The sequence below is a fragment of the Cherax quadricarinatus genome, chromosome 5 (genome assembly GCF_038502225.1).
Source record: "Cherax quadricarinatus isolate ZL_2023a chromosome 5, ASM3850222v1, whole genome shotgun sequence".
Taxonomy (NCBI): domain Eukaryota; kingdom Metazoa; phylum Arthropoda; class Malacostraca; order Decapoda; family Parastacidae; genus Cherax; species Cherax quadricarinatus.
Window position 1 is genome coordinate 1,936,518 of NC_091296.1, and position 27,510 is coordinate 1,964,027.

General features: G+C 43.6%; 1 protein-coding gene across 3 annotated transcripts in view; it reads right to left on the bottom strand.

Moving 5' to 3' along the window:
- LOC128684704 (uncharacterized) overlaps nt 1-23,151 on the bottom strand; it is a 38,986-nt gene extending 15,835 nt beyond the window's left edge. Inside the window, exons 1-3 of one of the 3 annotated variants that reach the window (XM_070098912.1) lie at nt 22,704-23,151; nt 22,300-22,386; nt 20,799-21,016 (exon numbers count right to left, since the gene is read on the bottom strand). In XM_070098912.1, the coding sequence (XP_069955013.1) occupies nt 20,799-20,975 (177 nt within the window). In that variant the 5' untranslated portion in view covers nt 20,976-21,016; nt 22,300-22,386; nt 22,704-23,151. The remainder of the gene's footprint in view (nt 1-20,798; nt 21,017-22,299; nt 22,387-22,703) is intronic. The other 2 variants (XM_070098920.1, XM_070098904.1) reach the window with 2 other exon arrangements.
- Between the last annotated feature and the right edge of the window lie 4,359 nt (nt 23,152-27,510).

The following is a 27,510-nucleotide window of genomic DNA, read 5'->3' on the forward strand; positions in this document are numbered from 1 at the left end:
ACAGTTCCTCACAAGAGATTAGTGCAGAAGCTAGAGCATCAGGCGCATATAACAGGAAGGGCACTGCAATGGATCAGAGAATACCTGACAGGGAGGCAACAACGAGTCATGGTACGTAATGATGTATCACAGTGGGCACCTGTGACGAGCGGGGTCCCACAGGGGTCGGTCCTAGGACCAGTGCTATTTTTGGTATATGTGAACGACATGACGGAAGGGTTAGACTCAGAAGTGTCCCTGTTTGCAGATGATGTGAAGTTAATGAGGAGAATTAAATCTGATGAGGACCAGGCAGGACTTCAAAGAGACCTGGACAGACTGGACACCTGGTCCAGCAAATGGCTTCTCGAATTTAATCCTGCCAAATGCAAAGTCATGAAGATAGGGGAAGGGCACAGAAGACCACAGACAGAGTATAGGCTAGGTGGCCAAAGACTGCAAACCTCACTCAAGGAGAAAGATCTTGGGGTGAGTATAACACCGAGCATGTCTCCGGAAGCACACATCAATCAGATAACTGCTGCAGCATATGGGCGCCTGGCAAACCTGAGAACAGCATTCCGACACCTTAGTAAGGAATCATTCAAGACACTGTACACCGTGTATGTCAGGCCCATACTGGAGTATGCAGCACCTGTTTGGAACCCGCACTTGATAAAGCACGTCAAGAAACTAGAGAAAGTACAAAGGTTTGCAACAAGGTTAGTTCCAGAGCTAAGGGGAATGTCCTATGAAGAAAGATTAAGGGAAATCGGCCTGACGACACTGGAGGACAGGAGGGTCAGGGGAGACATGATAACGACATATAAAATACTGCGTGGAATAGACAAGGTGGACAAGGACAGGATGTTCCAGGGAGGGGACACAGAAACAAGAGGCCACAATTGGAAGTTGAAGACACAAATGAGTCAGAGAGATAGTAGGAAGTATTTCTTCAGTCATAGAGTTGTAAGGCAGTGGAATAGCCTAGAAAATGACGTAGTGGAGGCAGGAACCATACACAGTTTTAAGACGAGGTTTGATAAAGCTCATGGAGCGGGGAGAGAGAGGGTCTAGTAGCAACCGGTGAAGAGGCGGGGCCAGGAGCTAGGACTCGACCCCTGCAACCACAAATAGGTGAGTACACACACACACACACACACACACACACACACACACACACACACGATACAAATAAAGATAAATTTGACCATAATTTTTAAAGGGGTGGACCAGTAAGCCAGCGGAAGGCCTCTGTCAGATGACCAAAAGCTCCAAAGGCGGGTCATCATATGACTAAGACCCGCGTCAGGAGACACTTGTCCTGTTTCCTGACGAACCTCACCTAAGTCAGGCATGAAAGGCCAAAACAGTGTTAAAGCTGCACCGTATTATATTCAAACATTACCTGGTTACCTGGAGGTTACCTGAAGGTTACCTGGAGGTTACCTTTTAGTTAGTTTAATATGTTTATTATGCACCCCATACCCATCCTGTGGGCGGTAGTCAAAAGATTACAGAGGTACATAATTGGTCCAGGGACTGGACTCCAAAGTTTTGATAGCTGAGCAAGTTACAGAGGTAATGAATTCACAATTTACAAAGGTAATGAACTCACAATTTACAAAGGTAATGAACTCACAATTTACAAAGGTAATGAACTCACAAGTTACAAAGGTAATGAATCCTGTAAGAATGGTTACTTACGTTTATACATGGCTACAATCATGAACAAATTATAGAGTAATGAGCAATTCACACTTCCACACCCGGTCACAACTGTAGTGAGTTATTGGTGCAAATGTTGATTGTTGAGTCACATACACACACACACACACACACACACACACACGGGAACAGTCTATAGTTTTAAGGCGAGGTATGATAGAGCTCATGGAGCAGGGAGAGAGAGGACCTAGTAGCAATCAGCGAAGAGGCGGGGCCAGGAGCTGTGAATCGACCCCTGCAACCACAAATAGGTGAGTACAAATAGGTGAGTACACAGGAGCTTGGACTCGACCCCTGCAATCTCAACTAGGTGAGTGCACACACATACACACACACACACACACACACACACATGCACACACACACACACACACACACACACACACACACACACACACACACACACACACACATGCACACATGTGGTAATGCTTTATTTACAGCTAGCAAAGTCAGGGTATTTCTCCAGAATGGTCTGCAATATACCACTGTGGATAAAATACTTTGCCATTTCTTGAACATTTATGAGCGAGTTGTTTCTAAATTCATTAATCTGATCACACTCCAGTACATAATGACGCAAGGTGTGACAATAATCCATCTGGCAAAGTTTACATTTCGTTTGGTCTACATCTGGTGGTGGTGATTTAACCTGCCAAAGATACTTGTAACCCAGCCGAAGCCGGGCAGTAGTGACATCCAAGAGTCTGCTTATCTTGTTGGATGCACCATAGACATGTGGCTCCTCCTGCATGATAGAATGATGATAGATGGACTCACTGGTGTCAATCTCCCTGAGCCTTAAGTCCATAAAATTCAGTTGAAGTTCTTTTCGTATTATTGTTCTCAAACTACTACCTGACAAGCCAAGATTGTAATCTACTCCCTCTTTGAAAGCATACAGCTTAGCCAATTTATCAGTTCTATCATGCATCTGAAGACCAATGTGAGATGGAATCCACAGCATGTGCACTCTGACTCCACTGTCCACAATCCTACCATACCTGTGTCTGGCTTCTGACACAAGCATGCCACAATTTATACTTAATGAGTTGAGAGCATTTATGGATGACAGAGAATCAGTTACAATTAAACTGTCAATCTTTGATACATAGATGCATTTCAGTGCAAGGAGTATGGCAAACAGTTCTGTCTGAAGGGTAGAGGCCCAATTATTGATGCGTGCTCCAATTTCTTTAAGAAATCCATCACTCTGTACGACAACAGCAGCACTACCAGCTGCACCAGTGGATTGGTGAACAGAACCATCAGCGTAAATAATTTGCGAGAGTGTGTGCTGTGTGACTAAGTTATCAATACAGCTTAAGGCCTCATGTTTGGCTTCAAGGCGAAGTTTTGGTTGTGATTTAAGAAGTAGTTTGGGGGGAATGGAGGAATGGTAGTTTGGAATGGGGTAATATTCCATGGAGCGGAGAAGTGCCGCTGTTGCCTTACTTGACATAGATCATGTATCTGATTCATGCGGAGGTCGGTTCCAGTTTTTTCGATCCATCTGGAGGAGTGTTCACCAGTGCTGAGGAAAGTTTGGAGGGCTTCTGTGCAGGGGTTTGAATGAGCTTGCCTGAGCATATTAACCCCAATTAGGATATTTCTTTCAGTAACACGATCTCTGATGCTTGGAATATCAAGTTCTTTTTGCATATTTAAAATTTTGGCAGTACGAGGGCATCCTAAAATGATCCTCATTGCTTCGTTCTGCAGTTTTTCCAGCCCTCCAAGCTTCCAGTCAGACACAAGAGCAAGTAGTGGCGCAGCATAATCAACCAATGATCTAATATAAGCAAGATACATCATTTTCACAATTTTAACATTAGCACCATACCTGGGGTGAAGCCCTGCCACAACTCTAAGTGCTCTTAGTCGTTCTTTGTATTGGCGACAAAGTCTTGTTACAACAGGTCCAAGTAGTGGAACCTCAAAACCTAGATACCTGTATCTGCTTACATATTCTAGAAGAGACCCATCATGCAATTGGATCTGACGAACTGTGCCTCTCTGTCGAGGAGGACGCCTATTGAGTATCTTTGTTTTATCAGTAGAGATTATCAACCCCAGGTCCTGACACGAGGCTAGTACATGATTAAGAATGTTTTGGGTGTTGGAGAATCCGGTGGTGTGAATCATTATAATATCATCAGCAAAACTAATCACATAATGATGGGGCTGACTAGGCATAGCATTAAGTAATGCATTAATTAGAATATTGAACAGTGTGGGACTGAGCACACCTCCCTGTGGGGTTCCTAATTCAAAGTCTTTAGTTACACTTCTATGTCCCTGGAACAACACAGACGATTTTCTGTTGGACAGGTAGCCTTTAATCCAGCGGAGAAGCCATCCTCCAACATCCATTCTGGCAAGTTCACTAATGATTACATGTCGGTTGGCTACATCGAAAGCGGATTTAAGGTCAAGGAAGGTAGTGTATGAGCTGTCAGTGTGCAGGGTGAGAAAGGTGGCTATGCAATGATGCACGCTCCTTCCATGCATGAAACCATGTAACCGGGGAGACAAAAATTGTTTGATTCTGTACATGAGACGATTAAGAATCATTCTCTCAAATGTTTTACACAAGCAGCTAGTAAGAGATATTGGCCGAAATGCATTTTGTTGATTGGGCTTAGGAATTGGAATGATGAGGCTGTTGGTCCAAGATTGAGGGAGCTCCCTAGTTACATAGCTCATGTTATATAATTCAAGTAATGGATTACCTGGTACTCGACACAGCAATCTGAGTATGTTGTAAGTAATACCATCCTCACCAGGCGACGTGGAGTTGCCCTTAGTTAGTGCTGCATCAAGTTCATAATTAGTGAAAGGAATGTTGCAATCATCTGCCTTGCTGAGCATAAAGCAAACAAGTCTCTCCCTTGCATCATATTTGCCATTTAATTTTGCCTGTGTGGTACTGGGAAGATTAGCATAGCTAGATGTAGCAGCCCAAGCACTGACTAACTCATTCGCCCTATGCAAGGGATGAGGGTGCGCGATCTGCCCAGTTCTGTTACCCTTAATTTTATTTATGTCCCTCCATGCCCGGCTAAGTGGGGTGTGAGCATTGAGACCGTTGACAAATTGTTCCCAGTCTGTTTGCCGCAGCTCTGTCATACGCTCTCTGGCAGCAGCAAGGGCAGTTTGGAAGAGCCTAGTCTGCTAGCAGTACGTTTCAGTGTACGAAGTTTAGAATCATTGTAATAAGTATGGTTTTTAAAGGAGGTATGATTATTATGGAAGTTTGTTGGGTTTAGAGTACCAAGAGGTTTCAGTGGCGGCTCTAAGTAGTTCTGAATACTGCTCACAAGGTCATTGTTAAAGGTCTCTACAGAGGAATACTCATAGGAATTATACCAGTCAGTCACATGTGCAACAAAGTCATCATGCTGATCTGTGGGAACATTAAAACGTTTCCGTTTGAATATCCCACCAGGGAGGATAGTATTACAAATATCTAGTGAGGTTAGCCTAGGGAAATGATCAGACGCTATATCTGTTACAATGGAAGACTCACAGCTGGCAGAAGTAATGTTGAAGGCCAGGCACAGATCAAGGACACCTCCATAGATATGTGTGGGTTCAAGGTCACCTACAATTTGGATATTATCATGACTGTTTAAGAGTGACAACAGTTGATTGCCATTACGATTACCAAACTGAGAGTTTCCAATGCTTTTGTGTCTTGCATTATAATCACCAATAATGAGAGTAGGTTCAGACTGAGCACAAGTTAGGAGCTCCAAGTAATTAAACTTATCAGCAGGAGCGTACAAGTTAAATATGTTGAGAGCAGAGTTCCCAATATAAATCCTAACACCGTGATATTGTAGCCCCTCTGTTTTCTTATGTGCAAGAAGTTGATGGGGAAGTGATTTTTTAATATATAGAACACAAGAGTTAGTAGATTTGAGGTTATATGCAACAAATGATGGTAATTTAGGGGGTTGGGATTTTTCAGGGACTCTGCACTCTTGTAGACACACAACATCAATGGGTTCGGTGGTTACTTTATGATGAAGGTCAGGAAGTCTTTTTCTAAGTGATGCAATGTTCCAGCTTAATATAGAAAGTTTATACGAGTTTTGATCCATTATAGTAGTCCTGGGATCATCTTGAGTTTCTCAGCATAATGAAAAAATTGTTCATATAAATAGCAGACCTTATCAATGTCAACAGTGCTACCATTGTCCATGAGTTTTGTAAGTGCACCTCCAGTTGTAAGGCCTCGTGGGAGTCTTCGTAAACCCAGAGCAAGACGCTGTTTATGTGTGAATGTATGATAGGTGACACCACCACTCACATTCCCTCCTCCACTAACATTACACGCAACACTACAACTGTCATCACCAGCGCCACTACCAACATTGTGTTCATTACATTTGTCAACAGTATTGTATTCAACATTACTGTCTATGTGGTTAACCTCATCACACTCTTCACCACCACTTATATTACACTCATCACTATTACTAACATTATAGACACCACCGCTCTCATCACACTCTGCACCACCACTTATATTATGCTCATCACTATTACTAACATTATAGACACCACCGCTCTCATCACACTCTTCACCACCACTTATATTATGCTCATCACTATTACTAACATTATAGACACCACCGCTCTCATCACACTCTTCACCACCACTTATATTACACTCATCACTATTACTAACATTATAGACACCACCGCTCTCACCACACTCTTCACCACCACTTATATTACGCTCATCACTATTACTGGAGGTTATTACATGTCTCGTATCTTTAAACCTATAGCCAATAAGCATTTTCAAGGTGATATTTGGATTCAGGACACGAAAATACATAATAATAATATCTTTATGTACTACAAGTACATGTACAAGGTATACAGACCATAGCTGACATCAATGACATACTATTATATAGAAAGCCGCTTGTTATGCTGAGCATTTCCCGCAAATTAGGTCAATTTTGTCCCAGGATGCGACCCACACCAGTCCACTAACACCCAGGTACCCGCAGTGTGTGGTGTTATAGTGTCTTCCACCACTTGCTGTGGACCTGGTCATGGACCGAGCAGCGGGTGCGTTGACCCCCGGACCACCCTCCAGGTATACACCGGGTATACACGGGGCCAGAAACCAGACAACCCCTTATTGGGTTATCCTAGGTAATTTACACATATGTTAAACTATATATGGTAATTGTACTTCTGTGTACCTGTACGTAAATAAACTTACGAGAAGGTCAAGTTCTGTGAACAGATAGAAGGCATTGAACTTTAACAAGTATATCAATTTACTCGCATCTATAATTATCAAAATTTCTGGAGAAGCTTGGAAGGAGGAGAGTAATGGAACGTTTAGCGAGAAAAAGATTTGCCCCCGAGAATGCCAGCACCGATGTAACGTTAGGAGGTCCATCCTGTCTTGTGAAATTGTGGAAATATACACGTACCGAGAAAGATAAAGATACGAGGACTGCAGGAAAACATTTGACACAGTTATCCCTCATGCCCCTTCAACACCATTATCCAGACACTAGGAGAGACTGAGGGAAATGAATATATTCATTTAGGACGCCTCAAATAGTTTAATATGTTTATTAAGCGCCCCATACCCATCCTGTGGGTGGTAGTCAAAAGTTTACAGAGGTACATAATGGGTCCAGGTAATGAACTCCAGGTAGATCTGGATCTATAATTTCCTCACTAACAGAACACAGAGAGTAGTCGTCAACAGAGTAAAGTCCGAGGCAGCTACGGTGAAAAGCTCTGTTCCACAAGTCACAGTACTCGCTCCCATCTTGTTCCTCATCCTCATATCCGACATAGACAAGGATGTCAGCCACAGCACCGTGTCTTCCTTTGCAGATGACACCCGAATCTGCATGACAGTGTCTTCCATTGCAGACACTGCAAGGCTCCAGGCGCACATCAACCAAATCTTTCAGTGGGCTGCAGAAAACAATATGAAGTTCAACGATGAGAAATTTCAATTACTCAGATATGGTAAACACGAGGAAATTAAATCTTCATCAGAGTACAAAACAAATTCTGGCCACAAAATAGAGCGAAACACCAACGTCAAAGACCTGGGAGTGATCATGTCGGAGGATCTCACCTTCAAGGACCATAACATTGTATCAATCGCATCTGCTAGAAAAATGACAGGATGGATAATGAGAACCTTCAAAACTAGGGAGGCCAAGCCCATGATGACACTCTTCAGGTCACTTGTTCTATCTAGGCTGGAATATTGCTGCACACTAACAGCACCTTTCTAGGCAGGTGAAATTGCTGACCTAGAAAATGTACAGAGAACCTTCACGGCGCGCATAACGGAGATAAAACACCTCAATTACTGGGAGCGCTTGAGGTTCCTGAACCTGTATTCCCTGGGACGCAGGCGGGAGAGATACATGATTATATACACCTGGAAAATCCTAGAGGGACTAGTACCGAACTTGCACACGAAAATCACTCATTACGAAAGCAAAAGACTTGGCAGACGATGCAACATCCCCCCAATGAAAAGCAGGGGTGTCACTAGCACGTTAAGAGACCATACAATAAGTGTCAGGGGCCCGAGACTGTTCAACTGCCTCCCAGCATACATAAGGGGGATTACCAACAGACCCCTGGCAGTCTTCAAGCTGGCACTGGACAAGCACCTAAAGTCGGTTCCTGACCAGCCGGGCTGTGGCTCGTACGTTGGTTTGCGTGCAGCCAGCAGCAACAGCCTGGTTGATCAGGCTCTGATCCACCAGGAGGCCTGGTCACAGACCGGGCCGCGGGGGCGTTGACCCCCGGAACTCTCTCCAGGTAAACAATCATGGCAAGTTACAAAGGTAATGAATCATCTATACTCCTATACACCTTGACTGAAGACATTTCAGTCCTTGATCATTTCCAGTAGTCAAGGTTCAAAAGCCCAAATGTGTTCAGTAAATTGACTGAATTCGTGTCTAGCCGTTCGTGGTCAGTCACTGCCTTCTTACTACACTAAAAGAAGAGGCAGGAATAAACAGAAAAATGCGCCAGTGGATCATGAAATCCCTGGATAGTAAAATACAGAATAACAGGTAAAGGATGACATACCAGGCTGGGGGAGCTTAACGCGAGGGATACCCCAAGGATCAGTACTGAAACCGCTACTGTTCCAAATGTCTGTAAATTACCTACTAGAAGAATCGTGTGCGTGTCTGGGTTTGCTGGCGACGTCAAATTAAATGAGAGGAGTATCACTACTGCCCTTGCAAGTTTAGCTCTTCAAGGTGAATATAATGCAAGTCAGGAGGTTAGACAGGCGACTCGCAGCTCACCGGTACAGTGATCGGCTCACAGGCAAATGGACCTGAGTTTAATACTCCGGAAGAGTCTTCCACTGACACCAGGGGAAGTTACTTTAGGCAGTTCACACTGTATTATAGCAGTACTGACGAGTATCTGTACCTAAACTGACTTGTTTACTTACTGGTCTTGTTAACCTAGCAGTAAATATATATGTAGGTGGAGATTTATGAGCGAAAATGAGAGAAACAACAGAATGAAAGTAGAGATTAATGGTAAGTATGAAAAAATGGATTCGTTAGTTCAACCCAGGATTGAAGAGAAGCCAAGGTCTGGTAGGCAATACTCTAGTCTCACACACGTTGTCCGTGGTTCGATCCCCGGAAATAGTGGAAACATTGAGCGTGTTTTCCTTTACCTATTCTCCCTGTTCACCTAGCAAACCGGTACCTGGGTGTTAGTCGACTGGTGTGGGTGGCATCCTGGGGGACAAAATTGAAGACCACAGTGGAAATAAGACAGACAGTCCTCGACGACGCACTGACATTCTTGGGTTATCCTTTGCGACTAACCCTCCGGGGTTAAAAATCCGAACAAAATCTTAGAGCACATCAAACCACAGAAAGCAGGATGCTAGTCAACCGTCACGGGTGTCATTCAGGGTGGTGGGTTGGGTCCAGGTATATCTTTAATAAAGTACACTTTTATTAGACTGGTTCAATAAAGCTACTCTGATTACTTTTATTGGAGTTTAACCTATTACTGGGATAATTATGTAAAGTAAAAGGACACAAGTGCAACTAATGTGACATTTATTGTGGCAACGTTTCGCTCTCCAGGAGCTTTATGGTTTGATAAAGCTCCTGGAGAGCAAAACGTTGTCACAATAAAATGTCACATTAGTTGCACTTGTGTCCTTTTACTTTACATATTGTCGGTAATTCTACCAACTTTATTGGGATAATTATGTACATAATTACCTCTTTTTTCGTTACCAGTCGAGGCAATGTGCGTTGTCAGTATAGTACAGCTTATTAACAACGTTTATTATACTTGATCCACTTGACGAGACATACACTGATATGAAACTCAAATTGCAAGAATATATATACTGAGAGTTTACTGTCTCTCAGTGTATATACATCAAGATGTTAGTGTCTCAGTGTATATATATATACCAAGAGGTGTGTATCTCTGATGTATATATATACTGTACTTTGAGAGTGTAATTCCTATTTTAGACATTAAAGCATTTTTGACTGTTAGTGAACAGGTGATATTCAACCTTAAGAGCTTTCGTGTATTAGTCTGAAAAAATAACGGAACGGGTGGGGTTTGAAACCATGGCGAGTGATGAGTTTAAATCCCACCCGTTCCGTGGTTTGCAATCTTATTGTTACGATTTCGTAATAATTTATCAGCATCAAGTTGCGACCTCCGAGTAAGTGGAGGATACTCCAGTTTCGTGGATCAAGAGATCAAGGCGCCTCTCCAGAAGAGCGACACTGTCAGGATGACGTCTAAGAGATACTGTCAGCGTTGACGTGCTGATAGCCACCTGGTTTGTCAGGAAACAAGATACATGTTTCCTGACGCGGATCTCAGTTATATGATCCGCTGCTCCACGGCTTTAAGTCATCTGACCAAGACCTTCCACTGGCTTACCAATCCACCCCTTTAAAAATTATGGTTATAACCATTTTTGTATATGATAACCATGAGATAACACACTCTTATATTATGTACACACACGCACACACACGCACACACACACACACACACACACACACACACACACACACACACACACACACACACACACACACACACACACACACACACACACTAGTCCCAGAGCTAAGAGGTATGTCCTACGAGGAGAGGTTAAGGGAAATCAACCTGACGACACTGGAGGACAGGAGAGATAGGGAGGACATGATAACGACATACAAAATACTGAGGGGAATTGACAAGGTGGACAAAGACAGGATGTTCCAGAGTTTGGACACAGCAACAAGGGGACACAGTTGGAAGCTAAAGACACAGATGAATCACAGGGATGTTAGGAAGTATTTCTTCAGCCACAGAGTAGTCAGTAAGTGGAATAGTTTGGGAAGCGATGTAGTGGAGGCAGGATCCATACATAGCTTTAAGCAGAGGTATGATAAAGCTCACGGCTCGGGGAGAGTGACCTAGTAGCGATCAGTGAAGAGGCGGGGCCAGGAGCTCGGACTCGACCCCCGCAACCTCAACTAGGTGAGTACACGCACACACACACACACACACACACACACACACACACGCACACACACACAAATCAGAATGCAGATGTAATATACACAGACTTTGCAAAAGCATTTGACAAATGCGATCATGGTGTAATAGCCCATAAAATACGTGCTAAAGGAATAACTGGGAAAGTGGGGAGATGGATCTTCAACTTCCTAACAAATCGAACACAAAGAGTAGTGGTCAACAGAGTTAAATCGGAGGCTGCCATAGTGAAGAGCTCTGTTCCACAAGGCACAGTACTCGCCCCCATCTTATTCCTTATCCTCATATCAGACATAAACAGAGATATACACCACAGCACCGTATCATCCTTTGCGGATGATACTAGGATCTGCATGAGGCTGTCATCTGCTGAGGACGCGGTTAACCTCCAAGAAGATATAAACAAAGTTTTCCAGTGGGCAACGGTAAACAATATGATGTTCAATGAGGACAAATTCCAACTACTCCGTTATGGAAAACTGGAGGAGATAATAACTAGAACAGAGTATACTACTGACTCCGGCCATACAATAGAGCGGAAAAATAATGTAAGGGACCTGGGAGTAGTAATGTCTGAGGATCTCACTTTCAAGGATCACAACAGTGCCACGATCGCACGTGCAAAGAAAATGATAGGATGGATAATGAGAACTTTCAAAACGAGAGATGCCAAGCCAATGATGATCCTTTTCAAATCACTTGTTCTCTCTAGGCTGGAATACTGCTGTACATTAACATCTCCATTCAAAGCAGGTGAAATCGCAGATCTAGAGAGTGTACAGAGATCCTTTACTGCACGTATAAGTTCTGTCAAGCACGTTAACTACTGGGAACGCTTGGAAGCACTTGACTTGTACTCGTTGGAATGCAGGAGGGAGAGATATATCATAATCTACACTTGGAAAATCTTGGAAGGAATGGTCCCAAATCTGCACACAGAAATCACTCCCTACGAAAGTAAAAGACTGGGCAGGGGATGCAAAATGTCCCCAATAAAAAGTAGGGGCGCCATTGGTACACTAAGGGAAAACACCATAAGTGTCCGGGGCCCAAAACTGTTCAACAGCCTCCCATCAAGCATTAGGGGAATTGCCAATAAGCCCCTGGCTGCCTTCAAGAGAGAGCTGGACAGATATCTAAAGTCAGTTCCGGATCAGCCGGGCTGTGGCTCGTACGTTGGACTGCGTGCGGCCAGCAGTAACAGCCTAGTTGATCAGGCCCTGATCCATCGGGAGGCCTGGTCATGGACCGGGCCGCGGGGGCGTTGATCCCCGGAATAACCTCCAGGTAACATACACACACACACACACACACACACACACACACACACACACACACACACACACACACACACACACACACACACACACACACACACACATCCATCTACATTTAATAATAACTTATATACCGAAATGAAAAATAACAAAATAACAGATGAGTGAAACTGTCATCGTTGGTAGTTTTGTCTTCGTCAGTTGAGTATAATAATGTTGTGGACATTAATAGTGGGTGAAAGTTTACGACATAAGGGAGCGTGGCGGACCATCCGTCTCCAGTACTGACGACAACATAACATCCGGTGGTGTGGCGCCGCTGACGCCGATTCTTAATGTAGGGAAGGGAGGGGAGAGTGAAGGGGAGAGGAAGGGAGGGGGGAGTGAAGGGGAGAGGAAGGGAGGGGAGAGTGAAGGGGAGAGGAAGGGAGGGGAGGATTCTCGGTGGGAGTGATTTACTTTTCTCCGTCACTTGCGCTGAAGGCCCACAAGGGTTTACCGCTTCACACACACACACACACACACATATACATATAAAAGCCTTATCAACTTTCGTATCCTCTTCCATAGCATCAAATGAGCTAATGAAGCAAATTCTTCCAGACAACCTCAGTGACTCAGCAGGAATACAGGAGCCTAGCTATGCCAGTGCCATCACTGAATGGGAGACTCTTGCTGCTCCAGCACCAAACCCTAGTGCAGCACTGGCTCACAAACAGTCAAGCTGGGATGGCCCGATCGCTGAAAAGGTGCTTGCTAACATGCTCAGTGCTGCAACATCAGATAGGGAGATTGCCCTTCTCCAGGCTGTGAGTGCACATCACTCTGGGCACTTCCTCTAAACAGTTCCCATTTCGACAATGAGAACACGCCTCGACCCTAAAACCTTCCGTATTGCAGTGGTTCTGCGCATTGCTGTCCCAATTTACACGGACTGTACGTGTATTTGCGGTGAAGCGCAAGCCGACCAATATGGTCTACATTGTCTTAACTTTCAAAACCAAGGGCTGGCAGGCAAGACACAATGAAGTCAACAACATCATAAAGAGAACCCTTGCCACAGCTGGATGCCCAGCCGAGAGGGAGCCCCGATCACTAGCAGCCAACAATACCCACAACCCAGCAAACCGCCCAGATGGAATCACCATCTATCCTTGGAAGAATGGCAAGCTCTTAGCATGGGACTATACCTGTGTGTCCACACTGGCTGACACCTATATCCATCACAGTGTGGGGCGACAGGGAGGAGCTGCTGACCACAGGGAGGAGTACAAGATCAACAAGTACAGGGACATAAGCCAACAGTATCGATTTGTCCCAGTGGGATCAGAGACCTTGGGATCATGGAGAAAAAATGCCACACGTGTCCTTAAAGAACTGAGTTCCAGACTCATCGACACCACCAGGGACACAAGGGCAGCCACTTTCATGTTCCAGCGCCTCAGCGTGGCCATCCAGAGGGGTAATGCATGCTGCATACTGGGCTCGCGTCCAGCTTCGGGGGAGGTGGAGGAGATTCGTAACCTTTGCTATAATGTACCAATGTATCCATGTTTGTGTTTTCTGTCAATGTATTCTGTCTTTTAATAAAATTTCATATAGAATATAAAATATAGGGGATGGTAGGAGAAGAGAATACTCAAACAGCTCCGGGGAGAACCTTGAGTTTTCCCTGAGGTACGTTTATTATCTTCTCTGAGGATGAGGGTCCCCAGCAAAGTTCTAGATGTCCTACCTTAAAATATATATATATATATATATATATATATATATATATATATATATATATATATATATATATAAATATATATATATATATATATATATATATATATATATATATATATATATATATATATATATATATATATATATATATATATATATATATATATATATATATATATATATATATATATATATATATATATATATATATAAGTTTTTTCTAGTCTTCTTCATAGCAAAATCATCCACCTTAGTGAAGGCCATTCGAATTTTTTCCTTGTATATAGTAATTTGATAAAGGTCTGTATGAGACAGTGGCTTCTCTTCTGTAGGCCTATGGCTTTGTCTCACGTACGGGTAAGTAGGTCAAAGTGCAAAAGTTCATTAGTAAGACTCAGGTCAACATCATCTGGGTTATGTTGCCATCAACAGGTCAACACCTTGATGAATTTCTTAGATGGTGTCAGATTAGCAAGAAAGGAAAAAATCGTGCAGCATCAGAAAGGCTCGGCAAACGGTGCAACATACCCCCAGTGAAAACCAGGGGTGCCACTGGCACGATAAGAGACAACACAATAAGTGTCAGGGGCCCAAAACTGTTCAACTGCCTCCCAGCATACATCAGGGTGATTACCATTAGACCCCTGGCTGTCTTCAAGCAGGCACTGGACAGGCAAGTAAAGTCAGTGCCTGATCACTCGGGCTGTGGTTCATACGTTGCATTATGTGCGGCCAGCAGTAACAGCCTGGTTGATCAGGCCTTGATCCACCATGAGGCCTGGTCACAGACCGGGCCGCGGGAGCGTTGACCCCCGGAACTCTCTCCAGGTAAACTCCAGGTAAGGCATCAGAACCAGGTGCACTTCCCTCAGTTCCTTGTCGTTCCCTTACTCTTCGTCTCCTTGTGACAGTTCTGTTGTTAACATTTGTCAAGGTGGCTTTTGTTTGTTGATTAATCTCATCAAAATCTTCTGTAATTTTGCTTAGAAAATCCTAAAGTGAAGTGTACAACCATACACAAGTACTCAGTGACAGTTGTGGTTTCTGAATGGTTTGGCTGACCTTGTCAAAATGACCTAACACACGGATCTATTACTGCAGCATAAACACAACTTCTAGTTCTTTGTAATTTATTTACGATTGTAACCATGCATAGAAATGTACATGGTTCATTACCTTTGTAACTTGTCACGATTGTGACCATATCCACCTGGAGTTCATTACCTTCGCAACTAGATCAGCTATTATAACTTTGGGGTCCAGTCCCTGGACCCATTATGTACCTCTGAAATCTTTTGACTACCGCCCACAGGATGGGTATGGGATGCTTAATAAACATATTAAACCAAACTAACTTCCAGTTCTTCCATTTTCTGCTTAAGATTGTTAGCCTGAAGCCTGGTATAGTCAACTTATCTGTCTCATTGCTTTCCTGGAAGGGCAAAATCAATACAGAAATCAGTGCTTGTGTCAAGTTATTGGCTTAGGACGGTACTGCAGTACGGCTGGAAAACATTAGAACGCGTGTCTATAAGACACCTGCTGTCCCTGTTCACCTAGTAGTAAAATAGGTACCTGGGTGTTAGTCGGCTGGTGTGGGTCGCATCCTGGGGACAAAATTTATCTAATTTGCGTGAAATGCTCTGCATAACAAGCGGCTTTCTATATAGTAGTATGTCATTGATGTTAACTATGGTGTTTACCTGGAGTTTACCTGGAGAGAGTTTCGGGGGTCAACGCCCCCGCGGCCCGGTCTGTGACCAGGCCTCCTGGTGGATCAGCGCCTGATCAACCAGGCTGTTGCTGCTGGCTGCACGCAAACCAACGTACGAGCCACAGCCCGGCTGATCAGGAACTGCCTTTAGGTGCTTGTCCAGTGCCAGCTTGAAGACTGCCAGGGGTCTGTTGGTAATCCCCCTTATGTGTGCTGGGAGGCAGTTGAACAGTCTCGGTCCCCTGACACTTATTGTATGGTCTCTTAACGTGCTAGTGACACCCCTGCTTTTCATTGGGGGGATGGTGCATCGTCTGCCAAGTCTTTTGCTTTCGTAGTGAGTGATTTTCGTGTGCAAGTTCGGTACTAGTCCCTCTAGGATTTTCCAGGTGTATATAATCATGTATCTCTCCCTCCTGCGTTCCAGGGAATACAGGTTTAGAAACCTCAAGCGCTCCCAGTAATTGAGGTGTTTTATCTCCGTTATGCGCGCCGTGAAAGTTCTCTGTACATTTTCTAGGTCGGCAATTTCACCTGCCTTGAAAGGTGCTGTTAGAGTGCAGCAATATTCCAGCCTAGATAGAACAAGTGACCTGAAGAGTGTCATCATGGGCTTGGCCTCCCTAGTTTTGAAGGTTCTCATTATCCATCCTGTCATTTTTCTAGCAGATGCGATTGATACAATGTTATGGTCCTTGAAGGTGAGATCCTCCGACATAATCACTCCCAGGTCTTTGACGTTGGTGTTTCGCTCTATTTTGTGGCCAGAATTTGTTTTGTACTCTGATGAAGATTTAATTTCCTCATGTTTACCATATCTGAGTAATTGAAATTTCTCATCGTTGAACTTCATATTGTTTTCTGCAGCCCACTGAAAGATTTGGTTGATGTCCGCCTGGAGCCTTGCAGTGTCTGCAATGGAAGACACTGTCATGCAGATTCGGGTGTCATCTGCAAAGGAAGACACGGTGCTGTGGCTGACATCCTTGTCTATGTCGGAAAAATTCAGATTCAGGAGGGATATAGGAAAGTACTGGTTTGGTAATAGAGTTGTGGATGAGTGGAACAAACTCCCAAGTACCGTTATAGAGGCCAGAACGTTGTGTAGCTTTAAAAATAGGTTGGATAAATACATGAGTAGATGTGGGTGGGTGTGAGTTAGACCTGATAGCTTGTGCTAACAGGTCGGTTGCCGTGTTCCTCCCTTAAGTCAATGTGACCTGACCTGACTAGGTTGGGTGCATTGGCTTAAGCCGGTAGGGACTTGGACCTGCCTCGCATGGGCCAGTAGGCCTTCTGCAGTGTTCCTTCGTTCTTATGTTCTTATGTTCTTATATGAGGATGAGGAACAAGATGGGAGCTAGTACTGTGCCTTGTGGAACAGAGCTTTTCACCGTAGCTGCCTCGGACTTTACTCTGTTGACGACTACTCTCTGTGTTCTGTTAGTGAGGAAATTATAGATCCATCGACCAACTTTTCCTGTTATTCCTTTAGCGCGCATTTTGTGCGCTATTACGCCATGGTCACACTTGTCGAAGGCTTTTGCAAAGTCTGTATATATTACATCTGCATTCTTTTTGTCTTCTAGTGCATTTAGGACCTTGTCGTAGTGATCCAGTAGTTGAGACAGACAGGAGCGACCTGTTCTAAACCCATGTTGCCCTGGGTTGTGTAACTGATGGGTTTCTAGATGGGTGGTGATCTTGCTTCTTAGGACCCTTTCAAAGATTTTTATGATATGGGATGTTAGTGCTATTGGTCTGTAGTTCTTTGCTGTTGCTTTACTGCTCCCTTTGTGGAGTGGGGCTATGTCTGTTGTTTTTAGTAACTGAGGGACGACCCCCGTGTCCATGCTCCCTCTCCATAGGATGGAAAAGGCTCGTGATAGGGGCTTCTTGCAGTTCTTGATGAACACAGAGTTCCATGAGTCTGGCCCTGGGGCAGAGTGCATGGGCATGTCATTTATCGCCTGTTCGAAGTCATTTGGCGTCAGGATAACATCGGATAGGCTTGTGTTAATCAAATTTTGTGGCTCTCTCATAAAAAATTCATTTTGATCTTCGACTCTCAGTCTGGTTAGCGGCTTGCTAAAAACTGAGTCATATTGGGACTTGAGTAGCTCACTCATTTCCTTGCTGTCATCTGTGTAGGACCCATCTTGTTTAAGTAGGGGCCCAATACTGGACGTTGTTCTCGATTTTGATTTGGCATAGGAGAAGAAATACTTTGGGTTTCTTTCGATTTCATTTATGGCTTTTAGTTCTTCCCGCGATTCCTGACTCCTAAAGGATTCTTTTAGCTTAAGTTCGATGCTTGCTATTTCTCTGACCAGTGTCTCCCTGCGCATTTCTGATATATTGACCTCTTTTAGCCGCTCTGTTATTCTTTTCCGTCGCCTGTAAAGGGAGCGCCTGTCTCTTTCTATTTTACATCTACTCCTCCTTTTTCTTAGAGGAATAAGCCTTGTGCATACATCGAGTGCCACCGAGTTAATCTGTTCTAGGCATAAGTTTGGGTCTGTGTTGCTTAGTATATCTTCCCAGCTTATATCGGTTAGGACTTGGTTTACTTGGTCCCACTTTATGTTTTTGTTATTGAAGTTGAATTTGGTGAATGCTCCCTCGTGACTAGTCTCATTTTGTCGGTCTGAGGCTCCACGCATACATGTCTGAACCTCAATTATGTTGTGATCTGAGTATATTGTTTTTGATATGGTGACATTTCTTATCAGATCATCATTGTTAGTGAAGATGAGGTCTAGTGTATTCTCCAGTCTAGTAGGCTCTATTATTTGCTGGTTTAAATTGAATTTTGTGCAGAGATTTAAAAGCTCGTGTGAGTGTGAGTTTTCATCAGAGCTGCCTCCTGGTGTTATTACTGCAACAATATTATTTGCTATATTCCTCCATTTTAGGTGCCTTAAGTTGAAATCCCCCAGGAGCAAGATGTTGGGTGCAGGAGCTGGAAGATTTTCCAGACAGTGGTCAATTTTTAACAGCTGTTCCTGGAATTGCTGGGATGTTGCATCCGGAGGCTTGTAGACTACCACAATGACTAGGTTTTGGTTCTCGACCTTTACTGCTAAAACTTCCACTACGTCATTTGAGGCATTAAGCAGTTCTGTGCAAACAAGTGACTCTGCAATGTACAGGCCAACCCCCCCCTTTTGCCTGTTCACTCTGTCACATCTGTATAGGTTGTAACCTGGGATCCATATTTCGTTGTCCAAGTGATCCTTTATGTGGGTCTCAGTGAAAGCCGCGAACATTGCCTTTGCCTCTGCAAGCAGTCCACGGATGAAAGGTATTTTGTTGTTTATTGCTGGCTTTAGACCCTGTATATTTGCAAAGAAGAATGTTATCGGACTGGTGGTATTGTTGGTACTGGGGGGGGATTTTTTTTCCGGCATTAGTATCTGTATCTGTTGGTTTGGAGTGGAGGCCATCGACTGTGGTTCCACTCCAGGAATGACTGGATTTGGTGTACGATTTCTGCCATTTCCTGCCAGTTTTTTTTCCTTCCTGGCACTAAAAAACCTCTCCCTCTTGAGTGGCTGTGGCTACCCAGGTTTTCCCATGGCCTGGATGTTTTGTATCTTTTTGTCCCCTTTAGATGGTATGCCTGGCAATTTAAGTTATAGCACAGTCTTTCCTGTACTGAAGAGGTACACATTTCAGGGTGAAAAAGCTTACAGGAAGGGAGTTTGCATTTTCCTGTTGTCATATGGGCATGACATTTTCTAGGGTGGTCATAGTTGCATGTCCCATCTGTTTTTCCAGATTTCCCATGCCAGCAGATACCAAGTGCATAGTATGTGCACAGGCTTGGTTTCCGTTTGCCTTGGGTTTCTGTGACTGTATTCCCTGTTGGTGCATGTTTCCCTGTCTTATTCCTATCCTCCCTAGCACCAACAATGGAGCTCCCACCAGTTGTGTATACCTTGTACATGTACTTGTATAAATAAAGATTATTATTATTATTATTATTATTATTATTATTATTATTATTATTATTATTATTATTATTATTATTAAAGATTAGCGGGTATTCTCCCGGCCCGGGCCTTTTCCAAGTGGTGGCCCGGCCTTGTCTCCCTCTTTAGGGAGTGTCTGAGACCGAAGTCTCCCATGGGAGGAGGCACAAGTACCTCCTCATCTTTGGGACCAACTGTCCCCAGGCCTAGCCACAAGCTAGGCCTCTCTGGTCTGCCATCCCCGCCCCAAAGGAGCAAATGGGAATGACAGTCTTATGAGCTAAAAGCTCGGACTCAGGCACCTACCCTACCCTAGAAGGGTTAGGCATGGTGTCGATCTATATTATTATTATTATTATTCTGGACTACAAGTAACATTACTGAGAAGTTGTGTAGAGACTACAGCGTGTTATGATAGCATGTGTAAGAAAACCCTATGACAGTGTCAAAAATAGTATACCCCTTGGCCGGAGGTCTCCTAGATTTTGAAATCCCTAGGCTTCAGCTTGTCAAGCCTATAGGTAAATCCAGCTGTGGGTTCTACCCATACCGGGGATCAAACCACGGACACTCAGCGTGTGAAGCGAGAGCGTTGCCGACCAGGCCACGGACCTGGGGAGGCATTAACCCGCTGGGGGGTACCTGGGGGTACCCGCTGGGGGGTACCTGAGGAAACGAGATGAAGTCTGTCCCAGAGGAAACGAAAAAGGTAGCTATAATTCCTTGGATCAAGAGCCCTGCACCAACATCGAGGTGCCCCCTCCAAAATCTCCGATTTCTCCAAAGGTGAAAGTCATAGAAAACGGCAGTTGTTGAGGGGTAACTCACCTGTTCAGTGGCGTCCTCGCAGATTACTTCGTACTTCACGACGTCGAACTGTTCGGTTTTATTCTGGCAGGTACACCCACGCCCACACTCCAGCAGCTCAACTGCCTCCACCAGGCCGCCCATGACCACCCACGCTGCCACCAGGGCGCCCACGAGCGCCAAACCAAGCCCACTCATTGGGATTGTGTTTGTTTGTGCGTGTTGTTGCCCGCTCACCTCTGGTAGAAGAGAATGCGATATACATAATTATTTTAATCAGTGAGGATGTATACGTGGGAATGTATATCTCTCAGTGTATATACAGGGAGAGTTGTATAACTCAGTGTATACACACGGAAGAATGTATATCTCTCAGTGTATACTCAAGGAAAGGTCTAAACTTGGTATATATACACAGAGAGATGTATATCTCTATAAATATACAAAAAGGCATATATGTCTCAGTGTATATACACAGAAGTGTATACCTCTCAATGTACATATACCGAGGGGTGAATAAACATGTATATACATTTCAATACATATAAAGAGAGATGCTTAAGATTTTTAACCCCGTAGGGTTAGTCACCCAGGATAGCCCAAGAAAGTCAGTGGAAGTAAGTAAGTTGACTCAGGTATACACAAATACAGTTACATAGAGTATCATACATAGCAGCATTATGCGTAGAGAACCTGGGATAACCCAAAAAAGTCACACATAGTGACTTATTTCCATTGATGCGTTATCAAGGACTGTCTGTCTGATTTCTATTATGGTCCTTGAATCCCCACCCCAGGATGCTACCCACACCAGTCGACTAACACCCAGGGACCTACTTGCTTGCTAGGTGAACGGGAACAACAGGAGCAACAAAACACGCTCAGTGTTTTCACCCTTACCAGGGATCGAACCGCGGACACTGCTTGCGAAATGGGAGTATATCTCTGACTGCATATATTCAGAGGTGCATATATATCTCAGTTATACACGTACACAGAGAGGTATACTTCAGGTATATATCCTTACTTTAAGTATTAAAACATTCTTTACCCTAGAATGCAAGTGAAAAAAACTACCCACCTGTATACCTGGAGTATAACAGGAGTATACCTGGAGAAAGTTTCGGGGGTCAACGCCCCCCACGGTCCGGTAGTTGATAGAATTAAACCTAACAAACTAGCATATGCATTCTAACGATATTATACATACAATTCTGGCTTAAACAGCAACGTTCTTCTTGCCGAATAAGGCAAGCGAAAATTTGTGTATGCAATAATTTCGCAAAAATCATTCTGAACCTAACGAAAAAAAAATATTTTATTGTGTTTGTTTATTATTAAATTATTGTAAACTTAACTAAAATATATTTAGTTAGATTAGGCTAAACTGCGCTTGTTATAATAAGGTCAGGTAAGTTTTCTAAGGTTCTTTTGGTACAAAATTATTAATTTGTACATTAACATAAATTGAAAAAAATATATCTTTAAACGTATATAAGAGAAAATTGTAGAAAAGACTTACTTTTAAATGACTTCTTGCTAATTGACCAATTTTACCTATCAGTCCACAGCAGGAGTCGAACCTGCACCAAAAGAGTGCAAAACAGTCCTACTCGGGTGGTTTCATGTGCGTTGATACCCATCATCATCAGAGTGAGAATAAAGAGAGGAAGCACATATTAGGTTCGTAAGTGAAGGTAGTACCTGAGGTAGGTTCCTCTCACTCACACTGCAACCCTTCTTCCAGACACCCACCTAGGCCACCTGCCAGTGGTCATGTGTTTGTGGGGAACTTGAAGACATGGGTTTGGGAAGTGTGAGTGGGAGGAACCTGCCTGGCGTTTTATCTTGATATGATTTAAGTTTAAAACTGAGACATTCACCCAGGAACGTATAAAACAGGCGTCTCTTGTTTCCTCAGCTCACCTCTCTGAAGATGTATATGTCTACACATGGAACTGCTCACTTCTGTGTACTTGTCAAAAAGATACTGGTATATATACTTTGTTGTTCTGCTGAGAGGCTAGTATATATGAAATACCTGTTATGAAACACTGGTATATATGTATATGCAGTAACCAGGCAGAGACACCCAAAGAAGTAACTGTGGTAGATGTGAGTCCAACTGGCGAATGTCGCGTCATTCACGAGGAGGAGAGAACGGAGGTTGACTCACACAGGATCTGGTGGCTGCTGATGTCACATTGGAAACCCTGAAGCTCGATTCATTTGTGTAAATTTCTTTTTAGAACGTGGCAAACGATCTCACGCAGAGATACTCTAACAGAGGATAAGAACTGTGTATTGAGGCCTCAAACTGAAAGCTTGTTCGGCCAGAGGGCCTCAATGTGTGTCCAATATACAGGATGACTTAATCGTCTTGCACTCTCCGCTCAGTTGACAATGAGCAAAGAGTGCAAGATGAGTGACTAATCGTACTACTGGCGATGCCAGTAGTTTTATTAGTAAACATTAATAATCAAGTAATGAGTTTTATATCTTGGGTTCAGGGTTCTGGCAGGTCAGATTAAATTACTACAATACTCTGCATCTCTTATGATTCAAGTATTGTTTTAGAGTAGTGGAAGCGAGTCTTTCTGACTGGCATATGCCACTGTCTATTATACCATTAATTGTTTTGATTCAATGCTTAAATTGTTATAAATACTGACGAAATGTATTAATTTCGAATTATTTACTGCAAGCATATTATTTTGGTGGCTACATATTCTATAGGGATTAGGAGGTAACATATATAGTTTCTTTGTGTAAGGGAAGAGGGAACTAGAGAGTGTAAGAATTATAGGGAACAAACTTCTGGGGTGTATGATAGAATTGGTATTTTATGTTAGGTGTAAAGCAGAAAGTAGGATAGCAGAGGAACAAGGAGGATTTAGGAAGGGTAGGAGATGAAGCATGTAAGAGAACAATACTAGCGTAAGGCTGGAGAAATGTTGGTTACAGTTATGATTTTAGAAGAGTATATGATAGAGTGGATACTGGAGTAATGAGGCAGATGATGCAAATGTATACAATAGGTAGCTGACTCCTGAAACACTGAAGAGATTAGGGTATGTAGGAGAGAAAGGGAAGATTTGTCAGTAAAGTCAGGCCTTATCAAGGATGCGTCATGGACTTGCAACAGAAATTGATGCTAGGGTGTTAGGAAGAGGTGTGTTGGACTCTGACGAAAAGTGGGCGTTGCTATTTGTCGATGGTACAGTTCCGAGAGACTCTGAAGAAAAGTTACAAGGTATGATGGATGAATTTGGAAGAGTGAGGATGCTGTGGTTAGAAAGGTTATCTGAACCGTAATGTCAGCGCTCTTCTGGCAAGAAAGTGATTGAATAAGTGACAGTGGAAGTGCTTTTTTCTTTGTTGAGTCACTGTACCTCGCTGGGAGACGAACTGACTTTTAAAACACCGTGTAAAACAAGGAATTTATAAGCGACAGTAAAGAGAAATCAAGGTAATAGGAATTAGATAAAAAAGACTAGGCAATGAACGATTGCTTTCTAGATTCGAGGGAAGGAAATCTGATTCAGTGTGTGTATTTAGATATCTAGAAGTGGACGCAGCAGGCGTACCTATGGAATACGAGATGAACCATAGAATGTATGAGGGAGGACAGATGGGTGTGTGCTGAGCCATCTGTGAAAAGAAAGCCGTTACTCAATGAATGGAACAGGGGAAAAATTTCCTAGAGTACAGTGGCGTGAGGGTGTAAACTTGGCAAGAGAAGACTGGAAGAAGCGGAGATGACTGGAGGCAGTGGAGATGACGTGATTGAGGGCACTGTGTGCCGTGAATATCACACAAAGAAACCCAAAATTAGAGAAAGAAGACACCCAGCAGCATAAACTAATAAAAGTATTTTAAAAGGAGGCGGAAATAAGTATCAGATATATTTAAGTCATCAACAATCATTACCAAGTATGAGAGAGAGAGTCCTGAAGCTACAAATGTCAACATGCATCCTGTGCCATATTCTCGTTGAGTTCCCCCTCTCCACCAGACTTATCTTACACCGAACGTACACTTTCATGATTGTAACTACGTACGGATGTGTAGGTGATTCATTAAGTTTGTAACTCATCATGATTGTGACCAGATCTACCTGGAGTTCATTACGTTTGTACTTTGTTCAGCTATCAAAACATTGGGATCCAGTTCCTGGACCCATTATGTACATCAGTAATCTTCTGACTGCCACCCACAGGATGGGTATGTGGTGCTTAATAAACATATTAAACTAACTAACTAATATCCACTAGAAGCTGCCTAAACATCCCCCTGAAGACCTAAACATCTCCCTGAAGACCTAAACATCTCCCTGAAGACCTAAACATCCCCCTGAAGACCTAAACATCTCCCTGAAGACCTAAACATCTCCCTGAAGACCTAAACATCTCCCTGAAGACCTAAACATCCCCCTGAAGACCTAAACATCTCCCTGAAGACCTAAACATTCCCCTGAAGACCTAAACATCTCCCTGAAGACCTAAACATCTCCCTGAAGACCTAAACATCTCCCTGAAGACCTAAACATCTCCCTGAAGACCTAAACATCCCCCTGAAGACCTAAACATCCCCCTGAAGACCTAAACATCTCCCTGAAGACCTAAACATCTCCCAGAAGACCTAAACATCTCCCTGAAGACCTAAACATCTCCCTGAAGACCTAAACATCTCCCTGAAGACCTAAACATCTCCCAGAAGACCTAAACATCTCCCTGAAGACCTAAACATCTCCCAGAAGACCTAAACATCTCCCTGAAGACCTAAACATCTCCCTGAAGACCTAAACATCTCCATGAAGACCTAAACATCCCCCTGAAGACCTAAACATCTCCCTGAAGACCTAAACATCTCCCTGAAGACCTAAACATCTCCCTGAAGACCTAAACATCTCCCAGAAGACCTAAACATCTCCCTGAAGACCTAAACATCTCCCTGAAGACCTAAACATCTCCCTGAAGACCTAAACATCTCCCTGAAGACCTAAACATCTCCCTGAAGACCTAAACATCTCCCTGAAGACCTAAACATCTCCCAGAAGACCTAAACATCTCCCTGAAGACCTAAACATCTCCCTGAAGACCTAAACATCTCCCTGAACACCTAAACATCCCCCTGAAGACCTAAACATCTCCCTGAAGACCTAAACATCTCCCTGAAGACCTAAACATCTCCCTGAAGACCTAAACATCCCCCTGAAGACCTAAACATCTCCCTGAAGACCTAAACATCTCCCTGAAGACCTAAACATCTCCCTGAAGACCTAAACATCTCCCTAAAGACCTAAACATCCCCCTGAAGACCTAAACATTCCCCTGAAGACCTAAACATCTCCCTGAAGACCTAAACATCTCCCTGAAGACCTAAACATCTCCCTGAAGACCTAAACATCTCCCTGAAGACCTAAACATCCCCCTGAAGACCTAAACATCTCCCTGAAGACCTAAACATCTCCCAGAAGACCTAAACATCTCCCTGAAGACCTAAACATCTCCCTGAAGACCTAAACATCTCCCAGAAGACCTAAACATCTCCCTGAAGACCTAAACATCTCCCTGAAGACCTAAACATCCCCCTGAAGACCTAAACATCTCCCTGAAGACCTAAACATCTCCCTGAAGACCTAAACATCCCCCTGAAGACCTAAACATCTCCCTGAAGACCTAAACATCCCCCTGAAGACCTAAACATCTCCCTGAAGACCTAAACATCTCCCTGAAGACCTAAACATCTCCCTGAAGATCTAAACATCTCCCTGAAGACCTAAACATCTCCCTGAAGACCTAAACATCTCTCTGAAGACCTAAACATCTCCCTGAAGACCTAAACATCTCCCTGAAGACCTAAACATCTCCCTGAAGACCTAAACATCTCCCTAAAGACCTAAACATCTCCCTGAAGACTTAAACATCCCCCTGAAGACCTAAACATCTCCCTGAAGACCTAAACATCTCCCTGAAGACCTAAACATCCCCCTGAAGACCTAAACATCTCCCTGAAGACCTAAACATCTCCCTGAAGACCTAAACATCTCCCTGAAGACCTAAACATCTCCCTGAAGACCTAAACATCTCTCTGAAGACCTAAACATCTCCCTAAAGACCTAAACATCCCCCTGAAGACCTAAACATCTCCCTGAAGACCTAAACATCTCCCTGAAGACCTAAACAACCCCGTGAAGACCTAAACATCCCCCTGAAGACCTAAACATCTCCCTGAAGACTTAAACATCCCCCTGAAGACCTAAACATCCCCCTGAAGACCTAAACATCTCCCTGAAGACCTAAACATCCCCCTGAAGACCTAAACATCTCCCTGAAGACCTAAACATCTCCCTGAAGACCTAAACATCCCCCTGAAGACCTAAACATCTCCCTGAAGACTTAAACATCCCCCTGAAGACCTAAACATCTCCCTGAAGACCTAAACATCTCCCTGAAGACCTAAACATCCCCCTGAAGACCTAAACATCTCCCTGAAGACCTAAACATCTCCCTGAAGACCTAAACATCCCCCTGAAGACCTAAACATCTCCCTGAAGACCTAAACATCTCCCTGAAGACCTAAACATCCCCCTGAAGACCTAAACATCTCCCTGAAGACTTAAACATCTCCCTGAAGACCTAAACATCTCCCTGAAGACCTAAACATCTCTCTGAAGACCTAAACATCCCCCTGAAGACCTAAACATCCCCCTGAAGACCTAAACATCTCC